Source organism: Kogia breviceps, chromosome 3, assembly GCF_026419965.1.
Source record: "Kogia breviceps isolate mKogBre1 chromosome 3, mKogBre1 haplotype 1, whole genome shotgun sequence".
Taxonomy (NCBI): domain Eukaryota; kingdom Metazoa; phylum Chordata; class Mammalia; order Artiodactyla; family Physeteridae; genus Kogia; species Kogia breviceps.
The window spans coordinates 188050328-188069171 of record NC_081312.1 but is presented as its reverse complement, the minus strand read 5'-3'; the positions used below and the strand labels follow the sequence as shown (position 1 = coordinate 188069171).

Here is an 18844-nt window from a genome sequence, read left to right as displayed (position 1 = left end):
CAAATAATACTTTTACCAAAAAACAGCTTTGCCATAAATGTTAGCATGCTGCTTATGACACTGCTTTAAAAAATGCATAAAAATATGTAGCATTTTGAGGGTTTGGCTTTTGGAGGGAAAAAACAGAATTCCACAAAACAGTCAATTTGCTCAGTCTATCTGTAACAAAGTAACTCTTTAACACTACAAAAAATAACCAGAGAACTACCATCAAACTTGTGTATTCTGAAAAAGAAACAATTTCTGATCTGTGGTCATTAGCTGAAGGGCTTCCTTAAAAGAAAAAACTTTTATCAGAAACACTATTAATTTCTGTATCCTATTATGTCATATCTTTTTTTTAAAATAAACTTTCTTTTAAAAAATTATTTATGGCTGCATTAGGTTTTCATTGCTGCACACGTGCTTTCTCTAGTTGCGGCGAGCGGGGGCTGCTCTTCGTTGCGGTGCATGGGCTTCTCATCGCAGTGGCTTCTCTTGTCGCGGAGCACGGGCTCTAGGCGCGCGGGCTTCAGTAGTTGCGGCTCACGGGCTCTAGAGCGCAGGCGCGGTAGTTGTGGTGCGTGGACTGAGTTGATCCGCAGCCTGTGGGATCTTCCCAGACCAGGGCTCGAAGCCATGTCCCCTGCACTGGCAGGCGGAATCTTAACCACTGCGCCACCAGGGAAGCTCCATATCCTTTTTTGAATACAAAGTCATCTTACTGCATGCTTCTCTTCTCAGATATCTGACCTCAGCTGTAGCTAAATGAACCTCTAGGTGCCTTGAATCTGCGGATCTCTTGCTGCACATGTATCAGAACAAGCATTTAGACCAGAAAGAAAAGATGTCATAATGCACATCTACCAAAACATGTCGACCGTGCTTTCCTCTTGGTCACAGTCAGGTATGGAAAGGAAAACTCGTTTCCAAGACCAGGAGTTGAATGGAGTCGATAGTGAGGCTCTATAATCAGAGTTTGCAAAATCCAAAAGCCAATAGCAGCTAGATGGCAGAAAAATCTTCAATTGCACCCTGTCGATGCATTTTGTACAACATTACTCCTATGAAGAACTAGGTGGTCCCATTTTCCCTTAATTGCTCTTTGGTTATTTTTTTTTCGCCACGTTTGAGGACAGGGATACAAAGAAATACTTCACTATTACAGTACAAGCATCAACACGACTGCTGGGGAGTGTTGGGGGACCCCTGTCTCAGTGCTGGCCAGCCCGCAGAGCAGCAGGGCCGTGTTCATTTAAGGGGTCCCTTGTAACTCAGCCCCGGCTAATTCTTAACACTGTGAAATGAAGGCCTAGTTTGGTCAAATCTTTTGTCAAAGGAGCCAAAAACTTTTCCATGAAATTTCTCATATTTGTGGGTCTAACAAAAATATATCCTTTGCCTAAACACAGTGTGAAGACTGTGAGCTCCCCAGCTGGATACAAGTTATTACATGATTCATGAGATTCCCATTTTACCTGGATGGTGCCCTAGTTTCATCTGTAACTGGGGGGTGCAGAGTGGTGTCTTGGAAGGACGAAGCCCTCTACGTTTTCCAAAGAAATCTTTTCCTGGGACCTGGGGTATCTGCATGGTTCACTTCAGCCCCTAACGCCAAACCCCTTAATCAAAGTGATTAAGATCCCATAGTCTTAATTATACTCCATCTCACCTGCTTTGGGGCTTTGACCAACGAACTACTTCCTATCTCAGAATTTCAATCCTTTGTCACCAGTCCCTCATCTCTGCTACAGAAGCGATGGGATTATCCTCTCCCACTAAGTACTCCTAACCCTCGACCAACACAAACCACCTTGAACTCAGCTGACCTCTTCCTTCCCTGTGTCTGCTCTTACTTGCAAGGCTTTGGCTCCCTGTGAACTCACTGCTCAGACGTTGCCAGTAACTGAGTCTCCGGAGGCAGTGGCGTCTCATCAGAGCTCATTCCCTTGGAAGCCTGTCATGCTGACCACCTTTGCTTCTGTACTTCAATTCATATTTTCTGATTAAATATTAATTTTATAAAACTCTACATTCTATAAGAGAGATGTAAATTAAAACCCAGGTTTCATTCTTTGGATAAAATTTTACACGAAGAATGAGTGCAAAAACCAGGCAAACGTTAATAAAATGTGCAAGGTCACTTGGCCTGTCACTGAAGATCTCACGTTATCGAGCGCCACGCTAATCTTGTAGCGCTATCGCCTACATGTCACCCAAACTTAAATACGCCCTGTGCTCTGCAGGAGTCACCTCTGCCCATGCTCTCACCTCTACCCTCATCCTCTGGTCTAACTGTAATTCCCCCTAAACCCCGGCACCAGTTCTAACATCACCTCTTGCGGGGCTGAGTCCTCACTGCCGCAGGCTGAGCGGATCCTCAATCACTCCTTCTCAATTACAGCATTTTATGTGACATTCATCAAATGATGCTGCCTTAGGCCACAGTCCTTCCCTGGATGGATATACACTTACCATCTCACAGACCAAAGACAAGCCCTGAAAGTTGGGGAGGATGGGTGTCCCTCTTTCCATTTTGGAGAGAGGCAGAGGCTTGCAGTGACGGCCTCTCCCTGTCTGCCGACTCCTGGCCAGGCCCCTCCCGCGCCGACGGGGCCTGGCCACGAGACCTGTTCTGCCCAATGGGCCATCAGAGGATGTGATGTGAGCAGAGGCTTCCTAGCACTTACATACTGGAGGTGGCTTTCTCTGCTGTTCTCCAGAACCCGGAGACCACCACGTGGGCAGCTTACTGGAGGGTGAAGAGCTACGTGGAACAGAAACAAGTTCGCCCAGCTGAGCGCTCCTGTCCACCGGACCGACCAGACGCCAGCCAGACAGCCAGGCTGCAGCAATTCGCCATGCTGACACAGAGCAGAGCTGCCCAGCTGACCACAGGAGAAAACGAAATGCTTGCTATTTGAAAAGCCATGAAGGTTTCCAAGATTGTAAGGGTGGGGATCAATCGATACACAGAGAATCTGGCACACTGTGTACTGTACTGAAATGAGAGAAGAATTACCGAAAGGGTGACCTCTCTCTGACCATCCAGTTCTCTCCGTAAATTATAGTTTTTCTAGCCTAAAAATTAGAATACACTATATTCTACACGGTTTTTAAAAATTTGTTTTGTAGAATGAAAAGCTATAGGGCAGCATACTGTAAAAGAAACAGTAAGTATTATATCTACATAGATGTACATAGATATACGTAGATATAGACAGAGTAGGTATTATATCGACATAGATGTGGATTTGAAACCAGGATGCACCATTTACTGTCTTTCGTAAATCCTTTAAGCTTTCTGTGCCTCAGTTTCCTTTTTGTAAAGTGGATAAAATACTCCAATCTCACCGTATAAGAGATAAGATGCACTAAATACCAAATACAGTATCTGGCACATTTCTTCAATAACCAAGAGATACTATCATCAAGTACATAATATTAATCTGAAAATAAGGAGGTTGAAGGATTTCTCTCTCAAGCTGAGTTTCCACACCACTACCTCTCACTACTGCAAGTGGAGAATTCGTCAGCGTTCGAACACACAACAGAGCGGGGAAAGGTCTGAATGGAGACGAAGATGACTCAGATGCCTTAACAGTCTCCGGATATCATGAATTTTGTTTCTAACGTCGCTTGACACCTCCATACTGGAAAGTTTTCTTCCAAAACGGATGAGCAAGTTAACCATGAGGCTTAATTGTCCTGGAAACTGGTCAGTCGATGGTTATTTTGGGAGTGTTATGGGAATAATAACTCATTAGAAAACAGAACCAGAAAGTTACTTACGAAGACATAAGTTATTCAGAAGCTTTGAATAATTCACAGCTAACCAGATAATTTAGAAAAGTCCAGATACAACTAATTCAGTAAACGTACTTAGCATATACAGATGCTTTTTCACCCTCTATCAAAAAATATATGATGCTTTACAAAAATAGAGCATCTGGGAAGCTTCCTGAATAATAAACGAAAGCACACACTGACTTCCTTTGTGTCCAACCAATTGAGCCAGTTTAAAATAAAGATTCTTGCTACTCCCTGCTGATACCAGAGCTTGCTAATGCAAATATACTAATTTAAGACAAACAGTATAATGCCTTTAAAGAAAGCAACAGAAAGAAAGAAATCCTCTTCCACGACCAATTGCTCACCTAGATAGGTTCCACTGCTGATACCACCATATTCAGCATCTTCTGGATGGAGTGTAAAAGCAGACAGAACAAAAGCCAAGAAACAAAGCAGAACAGTTAGAAGCCCAGCCACAGATGCAAAAAAATAAATCACTTCAAACAATCATAAAGCACAGCATAGAAGAGCCTTCACAATGCTACTCTTAAACATAAAACATCTTGTTTTATATTTAAGTTTACAGTAACATTTTGAAACATCATGCAATTCTTTTTTCAAGCTTCTTTGGAAGTGCCTTTACTGCAGTTCCAAGAAAATTATAACAGACTTGCCTGATACGTTTATACTTTCACAGTCAAGAAAATTACAACACTTGATCCCCAAAGTAAATTTATTTTTGTAAATCAGGCTCTTTGATAATATGTAAAATATAGCACTTATTTTGGCTCACTGGAGTAGACAGAAAGGTTAAAATGAAAATACAGCCTTTCTTTTGATAAAAAGAGTCCATGCGGGGAAGGAATAAAGGCACAGTACTTCTATTTTTATTTTGTTTTAAAAAGATGAACAGATGAAAACATTTTAAAATAAACAATGTGCTATTAATTATTTCCAGGAATTAAATGAATACTGGGTTATGCATATCTTAAAATTTTAATTTAAGTCATGGAGTTCTACTTATTTTAGGCTTCTAATCTTTATATAAATATACTTCTAATCTTTATATAAATATACTTCTAATGCTAACAGCACAGACCGTGCTGAAATCAAATAGTAGAGAAGACTCTCCTCACATCCTTACGTAATAGTAAGTCTGTCAGTGTATCTGAATAACATTGCTTTCTTCACTCATCTTTATTCCAGACTACTGACAGATAAAAACAATGTACTACATTAGAATACTGTGTATATTTCTGCTATATGAAGCAAAAAAAAAAAAGTGTACATTTCTTTCAAAAACAAAGTCCAACCACGACTGCTGGTACTGTAATGTTACAATGAAAGTTGGGATGTACCATGATCTTTTACAAACCGCTTGCTATGGTCAACGTAATCCTCTACATACGTGTACTAAACAAAGTTACTAGACTACGCGGGGAAACTTTTATACATGTACCTTTAATTTCCTCTGAGAAGCACAAAAAAAAAACAAAGAGGATATGATTAAATGTGTAGAAAATACAATTAAAGTAGGAAGATGTTACATCCAAGGGACAAAAAAAAATCCACCTACCACACTCAACTGTTTCCTCATCTTAGAAAAGCCAAAGGAAAAAAACAAACGTATTTTAAATATTTCAAAGTAATTAGTCAATGACTAAATAGCATTTGTGAAAAACTACATTTTAGACTACACGGTAGTTATGGCCTAAAAATAACGTATACACTTAAGCAGTAAAAACACAAAGTCTTCATATAGCTTATTAAATACCCCAAAGGGGAAAATAACCAGGAAAAAAATCAGTATTTTTTTCAAAATAATACCTTCAATAAGGGGATTATATTTATTTTCATGGAACAGTTCCATTTCTAAACGAATCTGTTTAGAACTGAGGATATTTCATGATGGAAACAGTGAAAAGAAGTAAACATTTTAGAAACAACAAATTTTGCCTTTAAAATGTCTATATATCCTGTAAATTTAACAATATCGTGACAATTGTCAACTTATTACACATATGAAATGAATCAGACAGAACCCTTTCTTTTCATTCTGTCTATATTACTTGATGAAAGGTATCTTAAGAAGTAATCTCGGGCTTCCCTGGTGGCGCAGTGGTTGAGAATCCGCCTGCCGATGTAGGAGACACGGGTTCGTGCCCCGGTCCGGGAAGATCCCACGTGCCGCGGAGCAACTAAGCCCGTGAGCCGTGGCCGCTGCGCCTGCGCGTCCGGAGCCTGTGCTCCGCAACGGGAGAGGCCACAACAGTGAGAGGCCCACATAGCGCAAAAAAAAAAAAAAAAAAAAAAAAAAAAAAAAAAAAAAAAAAAAAAAGAAGTAATCTGAAATAATTCTTAAGTTACTAATAAGACAGCATTTTATGAGTTAGGTTTGACCTAGGAGACACATCTTCAGTTGAGGGAGGAAAAAGAACTGGAAATTTAACAGAAGCAAATTGTAACCACAAGTCAGGATAGGAGATATTTTGCGACACGACCTTACAGAGTGAACAGGACCGATTAGAACAGTTCTCTCTGCTCACTTCTCTCTTCACATACAGCACGGCAGCCAAAGAAAACACTCAGGAGAAAGTGTGCACAACAGCCTATTTTTACTTTTCAAATACCTATGGGCCTTCAAACTGCGCTAGCTGTATTTGGACAGTATTTGCCAAAATGACAAGCAAATCATTATTATTCAGGCTCACAGTATGAGTCACTCAAGCTGTGAGTTTATTTATCCTCATTTCTTAGTAGCTCTGAAATGTCATGTGCAACTGAAACAAATTATTAGAAAACAAACAATGAATGATGTGACACAGGATAGCCAAGCCAGGCATCTGGGTAGAAATAACGCAAGCTGTGTTTAAGACTGATCAACCTGTGTGCTCTCAGACATTCTGCTGTAAAGGTGATTGTTAAACAGAGTGTATCTTCTGACAGAAACAGCAGGATACATTGAGCATTGCACTCTTGATTAAAGACTCAATGTCACATAAATCAGATGATAAAAGCCATGTCACACACACACACACACACACACACAAATTAAAACACCAAAGCCAATCCACAAAATAAAATCTGTAACTTAAATTACATGTAGTATATGTATATTTCATAGTCTAATAAGAGGTCCTAAATATGTTCCATAAATATTCAAAAGAATATTTCCTCCTTGCAGTTCTTAAGTAGGAAGAGAATGGTAGTTTTCGCATGATACAACACACACGTAAATATCCAGTAGCAAGTATCATGCTTAATAGACATCCAGTAGGAAAAACAAAGGGAGAAGGTCAGACCTCAAAAGACAGTTGGGAAAGTGGCAGCACTCTTCCGTTGGTAAAGCACTGCTGCGTGGATGTCAAAAGCATAACCTTAGTTCTCCAACAACTCTATGAGGTCGGAAGTATTATCCCCATCTTACAGATGGGGAACTAGAGGCAGAGAGGGATGGAGCTGTGGACCCGTGTGGTCTGGCTCCAGAGTGTGAGTTTTGAACGACCATGCCACGCCATCACATCAAAAGTCACTTTTTAATACCTGGAGCTTCAAGCCAGAAAACGCACGTCAGGGGAAAGGTCATCGGAAATAACAAATTTCTTTCAAGTTTCCCGACTGCTTCCATCCACGTTCTGCTGCTTCAGCCTCTGGCCGGCCCCGAAACATCAACCTCTCAGGTGTTTCTCTGCCAGGAGAGCTGGGGAGGGGCCCTCTCCTCTCCCGGCCGCAGCAAGAGTTCACACTACGTCATCAAGCACTGACGTGCAGGATGTGACAATTATAAAAAGCACAGAGAGAGGCCAAGGTCACGAAAAGAGAGACTTGCCATCCTCAGAGAAAGGAGTGTGCAGGCTCGCATGAGAAGCATTTGATGAGCTCTGCGCACCAGGCAGGAGGGACTTTCCCGGTCACTGGAGGTCACCCCGCGTGCGACACGTCTGATACTCCTGACAAGTGGAGAAACTGGTCTCTATCGGTGGGATAGTCTTTGGGGCAAAGTTAGAGCCCCACTCTCGGAACTGCTTTCTCAGACCCCTCAGCCCTCAATGCCATCTCCCCCAAAAGGCTGCAGTGGCCCATGACCAAAGACCAGACCCCTAACCGCTGATCAACCCTCTTACCTGCATGACGTCGGTTCCCCGGAGACCATATGGCTTAGAACCTCTCAGATGGAAAAGCTACACACACACCCCGACAGTGTTATCTTTCTATGTGTAAGGACATCCCAGACGAAAAATAAGCAACAAGAAACGCCTCTACCTCGACCGCCTCGTGGTGTGAACGACCAGATGTGCAATTGACAATTTAATTCGCCTACACCTCTTTCTACACGAGCTGTGATCTTCGGCATCTCCCAAGGAGCATCAGGGGAAAAAAAATGTTTCCAGTATTTTTAAAACCCCGTGTTTCTGTCACACATGATCCCACCAATATGAAGAAAATGTTTGACAAAGTTTTAGATACAGAAATTTAAGAACATAAACAATCTATTTGTTCATTTCTGAATTAAATGTATGTGTGAACACAGTAAATAAACATTATCTAAGGTGCCAGGAAGAAGGTGCTTATTTAACTTGGAAAGTAGTATTACAACAACCTGTAGAGCAATGATATATATATAGTACTCTCAAAAGTTTGGTCTTCCACAACACTGGTACCATGAAGAATGAATTCACTCTTTTCTTCAATGTTTAAATTCTGTTATTGGTAGCTTGAGATCTTCAATCCACAAAATACTTGTCTTTGAGTGAATTTGGTGACAGTCTCTTTGAATGGACACCTTTTGCCTGCAGTCAAATATCTTCTTTTTTACCCACATGATAACCATCAAAATTGGTTAAAACAAATTCTAAACTATTTTGTGTCTTTACCTTCTAATTTTTATTTATTTATTTATTTATTTATTTATTTAGCGGTACGTGGGCCTCTCAACTGTTGTGGCCTCTCCTGTCGCGGAGCACAGGCTCCGGACGCGCAGGCTCAGCAGCCACGGCTCACGGGCCCAGACGCTCCGCGGCACGTGGGATCTTCCCGGACAGGGACACGAACCCGTGTCCCCTGCATCGGCAGGCGGACTCTCAACCACTGTGCCACCAGGGAAGCCCCAACCTTCTAATTTTTAAAAAGTCAATAAATTGCACATTTTTGATTTCTAGTTTATTTATTACTAGAATTCTATTAGAGCTATTTTGTAAAAGAAAATGTCTTCATTAATATTATTCAATCAGCATTATTAGAAATGTTCAGCTATTTATACTTTGATAACTAAAAAAAGGAAACCAAGCACTACAAGTATCATACTTGAACATTCTGCAGTAAAATATAGTACATGAATAAGAACTCGAATTAAATATGTTACATAGGATTGAAGTTAAAGTTAATGTTTATGCTACTAAGAAGCTAATTCCTAACTTACATACTTATGTTTCAATAGAAAGGGAACAAACAATATTTCAAGTAATCAAAGAAATTCATATTTCTTTTTAAAGGTAAGGTGCTATCATATGGCTTTATATATGCAACTGAACTGTAAAAATAAGCTTTGGCAGGAAAGTCGTAGGGTAATTTCTATCGACACAAGAACTGCAAGCTACTAAGTGTCTGTCAGGAGAACTGCCTGTACGTGCTAGTTGAGACATGAGAGAGAGGCTTACTTGGGCCCCAAACACGCACCCCGTGTCCTTCTGATAACAATCTAAACGTTGGTCACAGCAAGGAATACCTGTCAGCCTTTCTGGTCTGTTCCTCTGTCTGTATTACTAACATCAACCCGTTGTGCGAGAACCTAGCACCGGATGAAGGGGGAGTGCGGGAAGATAAAATTCTATCATAAATTTCTTTGTTGGATATGCTATTCCTCCAAAAAATGGGAGGAGGAGCAGGAAGAAAGAGGAGGAGATGAGTTCCTACATCAAGCTTCTAAGATCTAGGCATGTTTTAGTTTTAAGAGTTCATGTTTTCGTTTTTAGGAATGTGTAAGACGCAAATTACTTCGTTTGCAGAGCCTGTTTTCTGTATATGCATTAGATACGCCAAGATTCCTAAGGAGAGGAAATAACCAAGCATCAAGGATGAATACCACCCACACTCAGAGTTTTGTGTAAGGTGCCAGTTTAAAAGCCTGAGGAGGTCGGTACTACCATGGCTTCTGATTTTTTAACCATGGAACCCGGACCCAGAGTTCTAGCACAAATATAAAGGCAGAGGTAACAGCACTGGGATGCTCCAGTCCTTTCTGACCTCTGTGTGCACACTAGCTGAAGCCCTACAGCGCCAGAGCCATCTTGCATGAACTTTTCCTCCATGCAGACTTCAGTTATGATGATACACTGTGAATCAAATAAAGAGTAAAATCCTACTAATACAAAAGCAATCAATTTGTCAAAAAAGTTAACTGGCTAATGACCTTTAAGTCATTATTTTAAATTCAATGCTTAACCAATATCTTCCTAGGAATTAAGAGCACTTGTGAAATTTAGGGCAGAAAATTTTTATCAACATGAGTATTTTTCATGAATTTATAAACACCAACATGAGAGAATTATTCTTCTTTTAGAGATTTTATATTAAATCAGAAATTTTCTTAAAACCTATTCCATGACTATTCAATGTAATTAAATAGATCGATTATAAAATATATACAGTAGATTTTTTCAATAAAATAATATAAAAATAAAGGATTTTATATCAACTTTCTGCTTTTCTTCATAGTATTATTCTATAATTTAGCAAAGGGCATGATAACGAATTCCTATTCCAAAAATCTCAGTACGGAAGTGTTGAGTCAGATGGTCTTTACAAGATTTAGTTACATAAAATTAAAAAAAAAATCACTTTCAAATACACAGGTTACAAAACAAAGTGCTTTTAAATGCTTTTAAAAATGTTCAGATCCAGGGACTTCCTTGGCAGTCCAGTGGTTAAGACTCCACGCTTCCAATGCAACGGGCGTGGGTTTGATCCCTGGTCAGGGAACTAAGATCGCCCCACGTGCCGTGCAGTGAGGCCAAATGAATAAATTTTAAAATAAATAAATTTTAAAATGTTCAGATCCAGTGCAATGATTTTTGTATAACTTTTGAGTTCAGGGGTTTATGAGACAACACTCAAAGAAATTTCAAATGGAATTTCAATTCTTTGAGAATAGAGACAGTGGCCTTCTATTTAATTTTCACAGAAGTATATGGTCTCTCTGAACGAGGTTGTATTTACTACACGCTGTATTTACTTTGGATAATATTGATCAGATTTATTTTTTTATTTAAAAGTAAAGAACATCTACCTATGAGAACAAACAATGCATCTCTCAGTGAATCAAAATCTAGGTTAAAAATAGAGAGAGAAGAAAAGGAAGAAAGGGTGAAAGGATGACCACGTTCCATAAAGACAAATCCTGAAGCTCAAACACTAGAGTATTAACATGTAAAAGAAATTATGTAAATTCATATTAGGGAAATGCAAATCAAAACTACAATGAGGTATCACTTCACACTGGTTAGAATGGGCATCATCAGAAAATCTACAAACAACAAATGCTGGAGAGGGTGTGGAGAAAAGAGAACCCTCTTGTACTGTTGGTGGGAATGTAAATTGATACAGCCACTATGGAGAACAGTATGGAGGTTCCTTAAAAAACTACAAATAGAACTACCATACGACCCAGAAATCCCACTACTGGGCATATACCCTGAGGAAACCATAACTCAAAAAGACACATACACCCCAATGTTCACTGCAGCACTATTTACAATAGCCAGGGCATGGAAGCAACCTACATGCCCATCAACAGGCGAACGGATAAAGAAGATGCAGCACATATATACAATGGAATATTACTCAGCCATGAAAAGGAACAAAATTGGATCATTTGTAGTGAGGTGAATGGACCTAGAGACTGTCATACAGAGTGAAGTATGTCAGAAAGAGAAAAACAAATATCGTATATTAACGCATATATATGGAATCTAGGAAAATGGTACAGATGAACCGGTTTGCAAGGCAGAAATAGAGACACAGACGTAGAGAACAAACGTATGGACACCGGTGGGGGAAAGAGGGGTTGGGTGGTGGGGTGGTGGGATGAATTGGGAGATTGAGATTGACGTGTAGACACCGATGTATATAAGATAGATCACTAGTAAGAAACTGCTGTATAAAAAAATAAATTAAATTAAATTAAAAAAAAAGAAGTTATGTAAATTCAAAGACAAAATAGCCTCCATTACAATAAGTGCTCTACACAGACACACACACACACTCACACTCATTTATCCTGAAACCAGTTTGGGGAGAGCTATTAAGAAGACAATCTCTCTACTTTGCACAGTTCTTTAAAACAAAAAAAATACATCAAAAATTTTAAGTAAGTGAAAATTCATAATTATAACCAATTACACACTTCTAAGTTGCCTAAAACTCAAGCAAATCAGAGTATGGATTCAGATTCAAGTAGAATCACATTTATTTCATTTTCAAGTTAGATACATTTTATCCCACATGCACCAAATGTATAAGAAATGTGCAGGCCCCCAATTCAAAAAACCCTCAAAGAGCAAGTCAGGTAGAGGCCTCAGAGCCCCTTTCCACTGGATGAGTTGCCAGTGAAAATTCATCACACTTAAGAACAATGCAGCGCTCTGGTTAAACGTGAAGCTTGCGATGTCACCGGGACACGTGGCGTTCTATGACAAGTGCTTTTCCCTTCTGCCCAGACTTAACAGAGCAAGAACAAGCAGGCTTTTGAATCAGTGCTCTACTTGAAGCTTGCTTGTGAGATTTATACTCGACTGTAGTTTGGCTCCCTTATAACATGATTCCTGGGCTCTAGGCTTCTACAAACTAACAGAAATAACAGGAGATGGGAAAAAATGCAACGATACTAAAAACAGATGTTGGTGTGAAATTCCAGGACCATTTATTTGCTCATTTCACCTTTTAGCGTACGATTTCTATGCTGAAAACAAAAGGGCTTTTTTTTAACTCTTAAAATACCTAGAACCATGAAGCAGAGAAGATAAAGTAGGACGGGGACTTACAAGAGGTGGGAAGTGAGAAGTAAAGAGAATCTGAGAGAAGGGTAGGTTAAAAGAAAAACCATACTATCTTTTCCAGTAATCCTACATCATCGTTTTTCTTATTTTCTTTTAATCTAGTTCGGTAATAACTCTGAACAGACCGGTTGAAGGTCAGAGTTACTGTGATGTCAAAATAAGCAAGGAAGAAAGTAGAACAAGAATGACTGTTTTAGGCACAATTGCTTTTGTGCCCAAGAAAGTGATGGATATTTTTCCTCCAATCTTTACCAAGAAATGTCTTATCCAAACCTCCTAGCTTTAGAGAAATAAGAGTTGCATTTTAGGTTACATTATAAAATACCTAAATTCAGAATCAAAGAGAGTCGTAGTTACTAGTTTTTTTCTTAAAGAGTGAGTCATGGGTTTATTATAAACAACCCCAAACACCCCTTTCTTCAAAAGATTCACTTTACTATTCCCACTATGAATTTCTTACTGGTTGCCTCTTGTGAAATGATGATCCAAACGCTATCACAGGTAACAGGACCTCTTACTCTACCACAAACACCTGCTGTAATAGTCAAAGTAAACAGCAAGACTTAGTCACTCTGCATTCTGATGAACAAACTTACATGATTTCCTGTTGGAAACTTTCAGGTGCTGGACTAATATTTCTGGTCGTCTCAGAGCCAGTCTCCTGGGGGAGAAGGTCAATATGCCTATTAATTTTCAGTACAGATCCAAGATTAATGCAACACCAAAACATTAAAAGCCTTAAGAAAAAAATGGAACGCTGGAGGAAAAAATGAACACAATGCAATCTCCTCAAATTAAGAAATAAATCCTCTACTTTCAAATTTTTATAAATTCTCCCCACTCTGAAATCACTCTTCTTTATTTTTCCATCTTTCACATCAATACAGTTTCAGATATTAATGTGCTATTTTCCATTTGTTTCGTAACAAAAACTGCATATGACCTGAGAGTGTCATATTATTTTTGGTCATTATTCATACTTCGTTAGACAAAACAGAAATCCAAACCTGAGGGATAAGGAATTCTAAGGCAAGGTTTTAGTGCTTATTTTATCACAACTATGCTGGAATGATATTTTGCAGAGAACAAAAGGTCAGCTGAAGACAGGCCATGATGCTGTGCCAGGAACTCACCTTTCCTGGAAATGCTTTGAGGGAATCAAGCCTGCTCTGGGATTGGCATCTCCTTCGTGCTTTGCCTGCCACCACGTTGCATCATCCTGGCTCATAATCTGAAGAATATCTCCCTTTTTGAAAGAAAGCCCGGCTTCCTTACATGGAATGGCTTTATCCTCATAAGCGTCATAGTCAAAGAGGGCTTTGATAAACATCTGGAAGACAGTTCCGTTTCAGATGAATAAATGTAAAAAATAAATGTGAAGTGGACAGCATTCTTCTAACTCTGATTTATTTAAGAAGTCGAATATGAAGATAAACTTGCTGCGACAGAGAGGATATTTAGTAAATGGGGAAACACTGGTTCCCACAAAAAAGGGTTTCTGAGGAATGCTTACCTTGCCCTCCTTTGATGGTGTCTCCTCCTTGGTGCTGGGTATGATCTTGAATGTGATTGCACCCTGAGACTGAGCCTGAGGTCAGAGGAGAGAAAGGGTTATAAGAAAACCTCTGGAGCCAAGGAGGAAGAAAGTCAAATAGGTAGACAATGAAACGATTCTAAAAATTTACAAGCTTGGGGTTTCTACTCTTAGACAGAACAAACCGAGGAAACTATTTTTGTAGAAATTCCTGTAACTTGAGAAGGCACTAAAGTTTGTCAAATATGTTAAAAAACATTAACCACTAAACCACTTTTACCTCCTGTGCACTTTAAAAATGTTGATGAATGTATCACCATCCATGTTGAGTTACTTCAAAATAGACAGAATATGCACAGTGCCTTAAACAGGATTAGATGGCAAGAACAGACCGTGTGCAAGGTTCAGACCATTGCATCTAAGGCTCAGCAGCCAGGTTTCAGGGACAAAGTTCCTACAACTGCCAGTAATGTGGCTATAAATACAGGAATCAATTAGTTGCGATGCTCATCAGAAAAACAACGAAAAACACTCACATCTCTATTATATTCTTGTTAGTAAGGAAAGTACCAAATGTAGCAGATTAATTAAAAGATGAAAAACTGTCTATTCTAATTTAATTAAAGCAAGCAACAATACCCAAAATTCTTTGCTGACTACCTCAGACAAGGGTAGGTCTTCCTATCAGGGACCTGCTATGTAGCACAGGGAACTCTACTCAATATTTTGTAATAACCTACAATGGAAAAGAAGCTGAAAAAGAATATATATATGTATATACGTGTGTGTGTGTATGTGTGTAACTGAATCACTTTGCTGTACACCTGAAACTAACACGACATTGCAAAGTAACTATACTTCAAAAAAATTTTTTTAAGAGTAGGTCTGCCTTTAACACACTCTTACGTCATTCTTTCTCTTTTTAGCATTTGTCATAACCCTATCTACATATTTATTTACACAACTATTTCTTAATGTCTGTTACCCTCACTAAATTGTAAGCTCTGTGAAAGCACTAAGTACATATTTAGGAGGACAGGGAAGAAAGGCGAGAGGGGGAGGGGTGGGTGGACCTCCCTGACGCTCACTATCAGCGTGTGCTGGTGACCAGGGCTCCACTTTGTTCAAAAGGCCCTGATTGCAGGCTTCCCTGGAGGCGCAGCGGTTGAGAGTCCGCCTGCCGACGCAGGGGACGCGGGTTCGAGCCCCGGTCCGGGAAGATCCCACGGGCCGCGGAGCGGCTGGGCCCGTGAGCCGTGGCCGCTGCGCCTGCGCGTCCGGAGCCTGTGCTGCGCTCCGAGAGAGGCCACAACAGTGAGAGGCCTGCGTACCGCAAAAAAAAAAAAAAGCCCTGATTGATATTGTTTGCCAATTTCCATGGTGTGAATACTCTCATCACAGCCAGTTTCAATTTATCAGCATGAAGTCACTGAAAGCCAGGACGGGAAAAGTTGCATTGAATCAGCTTTCGTCAGCAAATGGAAGCAGCTCCAGTGCAGCAAAGAGGCTCACATAAAATGGGGATTTAAGAGTATAAATATCAGAATCTTATAAAGGAGTGATTCCAAAATGGTAACATCACTGCTATTGCTTATGATAAAAGTAACTCACTAACCTTATTAAGGATTTATATAATACTAAATTGCATAAGTAGAAAGGAAGCAAGTCTTCTCTATAATCCCTTCCCCTTCTTCTAGTTTGTGTGTGTGTGTGTTTTAATGCAGGGGTCCCCAACCCCCGGGCCACGGACCGCTACCGGTCCGTGGCCTGTTAGGAGCCGGGCGGCACAGCAGGAGACGAGCGGCGGGCGAGCGAGCGAAGCTTCATCTGTATCCACAGCCGCCCCCGTCGCTCGCGCCACCGCCCGAGCTCCACCTTCTGTCAGATCAGCGGCGGCATGAGATGCTCCTAGGAGCGCGAGCCCTGCTGTGAACCGCACGCGTGAGGGATGCGGGTTGCTCGCTCCTTATGAGCCTGTAACGCCCGGTGACCCGACGTGGAGGCGAGGCGGTGATGCTGGCGCTGCGGGGCGGCTGCAAGCACAGGTTATCGCTAGCAGAGAGGTGGGGCTGCACAGGGAGCGTCCTAAATCCATGGCTCGCAGACGCGTAACCAAACCCTCTCGGTGAGGGGGGCAAGTGCAAACGAGCTCCCGCTGATTCTGCATTACGGAGAGCTGTATGATTATTTCGTTACATATCACAATGTAAAAATAACAGAAATAAAGTGCACAGTAAATGCAATGTGCTCGAATCATCCCCAAACCTTCCCCCACCCACCCTGCGGTCCACGGAAAAACTGTCTTCCACGACACCGGTCCCTGGTGCCGAAAAGGCTGGGGACGGCTGCTTCAATGTAAGTAAAGCCCTTAGAACAGCACCATTAAGGGCTCAATCGATGTAAGCAATTACTAGTATCACTAAGTCACAGAGGTCTATCAGCCACTGTGGCTGCTTCCCAGTAATCCGGCGCGTGAATGAACGGCAATCAATTCAACCTTCTTGAGAGTTTCTAAATATTTTAAAAATATCTTGTCTACACACATTTGAAATTATTTCCTTTGGGTTAATTTGCAACAGTTGAGTTTCTTGATTAAGGGGTATGCAAATTTAAAATGGATAGTTTCAGATAGCTATCCCAAAAGGTTAGTTTACCCTACCAAAAAAAACATATAAACATATCTATTGCCTTATAATCTGGCTAACTGTGGACATTACCAAGCTTTCAAATAACCACCAATCCGATATTTTTCAGACATCATGTCTTCTTTTGTAATTCTCTGTACATATACTTTGCTGATTTTTTCTGTAACTGTTTCTTTCTTAATGATTTTTAAGAACTCTCTCTATACATTAAAATATGAGCCTTCTATCATAAAATTGAAAATATTTTGCCCACGATCTCATTTGTCTTTTCAATTTTATGGACAGCGTCTTTTACTGTAGAAAAAGTTTTCAATTCTAGGCATCACGTCAGTTATTTTTCTATTTGAATTTCACATCAAGGTTAAAAAAACCTTTCTCTACTTTTTATGACTTTTTAAAAAACTTACTTGATTTGAAGGGATTTATTTTTTTGTGAGTTGTAAAATAAGGACTATTTTTTCTACCTGAATAATCAATTAATCCAATACCATTTATGAAATGATCTCACTGCTTTCACACTGATTTAAAAATGCCATCTTAATCATACACTAAATTTTCATATATACTGAGATCTATTTTAAGATACTAAACTCTCTACAGGTTAATAACATGTTTTCATATGTAACAGGGACAGTCTCCCTTTAGTCTATCCTTACAAATGAACTTGAGAATTTATATTGCCAAGGCTTATAATAATTTCGTTTCGTTTTAGATTTCATAAGACATCTAGTTAGTTTCACTTTTCTATATACCCGGAAAGCATAGCACCTAGAGACAGAGATAAATCCACCCTCAACAACAGAGTAGGTGCCATGTATTAAGGACCTAATCTGAGATGGGCCCTGTCAAACTCTTGATCTACATTAGCCCATTTAATGCTCCAGACACTCCAGTGAGAGAGTTGCCACTTCTTATTCTCATTCTGTAGTTGAAAACAGGGAGGAAATAAAAAGATTAAGGTTATTTTCCAAGGACATAACGGGGATTAAGTAACAGCGCTGGGATCCAAACCCTGGACTATTAAATCCAAATCCTGTGTTCATAACCAGGTCTGAAATACAGTGATTCAACCTCATTTTCACTGCAGTTTTTAAGTAAATTTTCAGCTTACCAAGATCTGAATGATTTCCTCAGGGCTTTTATCCTCGACAGGTATCCCATTCACTTCCCTAAGTTCATCGCCAACGTGAATAAGACCTGAGAAATCGCGAATTCAGAAAGTAAGCGTGTTGCGTACAAAAGAAAGCGCGGTTTGCAGGGTGCCCATCCTGAAAGCACCGTGTGGGGCCCTCAGTGCACGCAAGGACACACATCTCAGGCCTCTGAGGTTTCAGAGGCTGAGCCTCCAGCCTCTCCAAGGCCATAACATCACAACGCTGCCAAAGGAACAGCACAGGCATCTCAGTCTTTTTCTAGAGATGCACGTTACTTTCATCTTAAAGATAATTTTTTAAAAGGCTGCATGCTTTCAGTAGTACTTTTCAAATTAGAAACACTGAAATAAGTCTTAATATAACCTTGGAAGCCCATATAAGCTAAGACCGTAAAGTATTCTAGAATGAAATTTACCGTTTATTTAAATAGGTTCCCACATTTTAACAGAGTACAATATCTTGCTACTGTTTTGCTGTATTGTATCAAAAGGTCCTGGAAATGTGACACATAAAATCCACGCGGCCTGTCCAAGCCCGCCTAACATTTAAACTCTCACCACTTCTGTCTGCGGCTCCTCCTCTCATGATTCTGGCCACAACGATGGCCCCGGTCTGCTCATCTTTCTTAATGGTAGCTCCCTTTTAAGGAAAAAAAATAGTATTTGTGGGTGAATGTGTGTACTGGGT

At 40.2% G+C, this 18844-nt stretch overlaps 1 protein-coding gene across 7 annotated transcripts in view; it reads right to left on the bottom strand.

Annotated features, from left to right (window-relative positions):
* The window catches only part of MPP7 (MAGUK p55 scaffold protein 7), a 424300-nt gene that overhangs the window by 66712 nt on the left and 338744 nt on the right, over positions 1 to 18844 (bottom strand). For 6 of the 7 annotated variants that reach the window (XM_067030594.1, XM_059058692.2, XM_067030592.1 and 3 more), the window contains 5 exons: positions 18715 to 18796; positions 18115 to 18200; positions 14338 to 14412; positions 13958 to 14154; positions 13421 to 13485 (listed from right to left, as the gene is read on the bottom strand). In XM_067030594.1, coding sequence (XP_066886695.1) covers positions 13421 to 13485; positions 13958 to 14154; positions 14338 to 14412; positions 18115 to 18200; positions 18715 to 18796 — 505 coding nt within the window. The remainder of the gene's footprint in view (positions 1 to 13420; positions 13486 to 13957; positions 14155 to 14337; positions 14413 to 18114; positions 18201 to 18714; positions 18797 to 18844) is intronic. The other variant, XM_067030595.1, reaches the window with a different exon arrangement.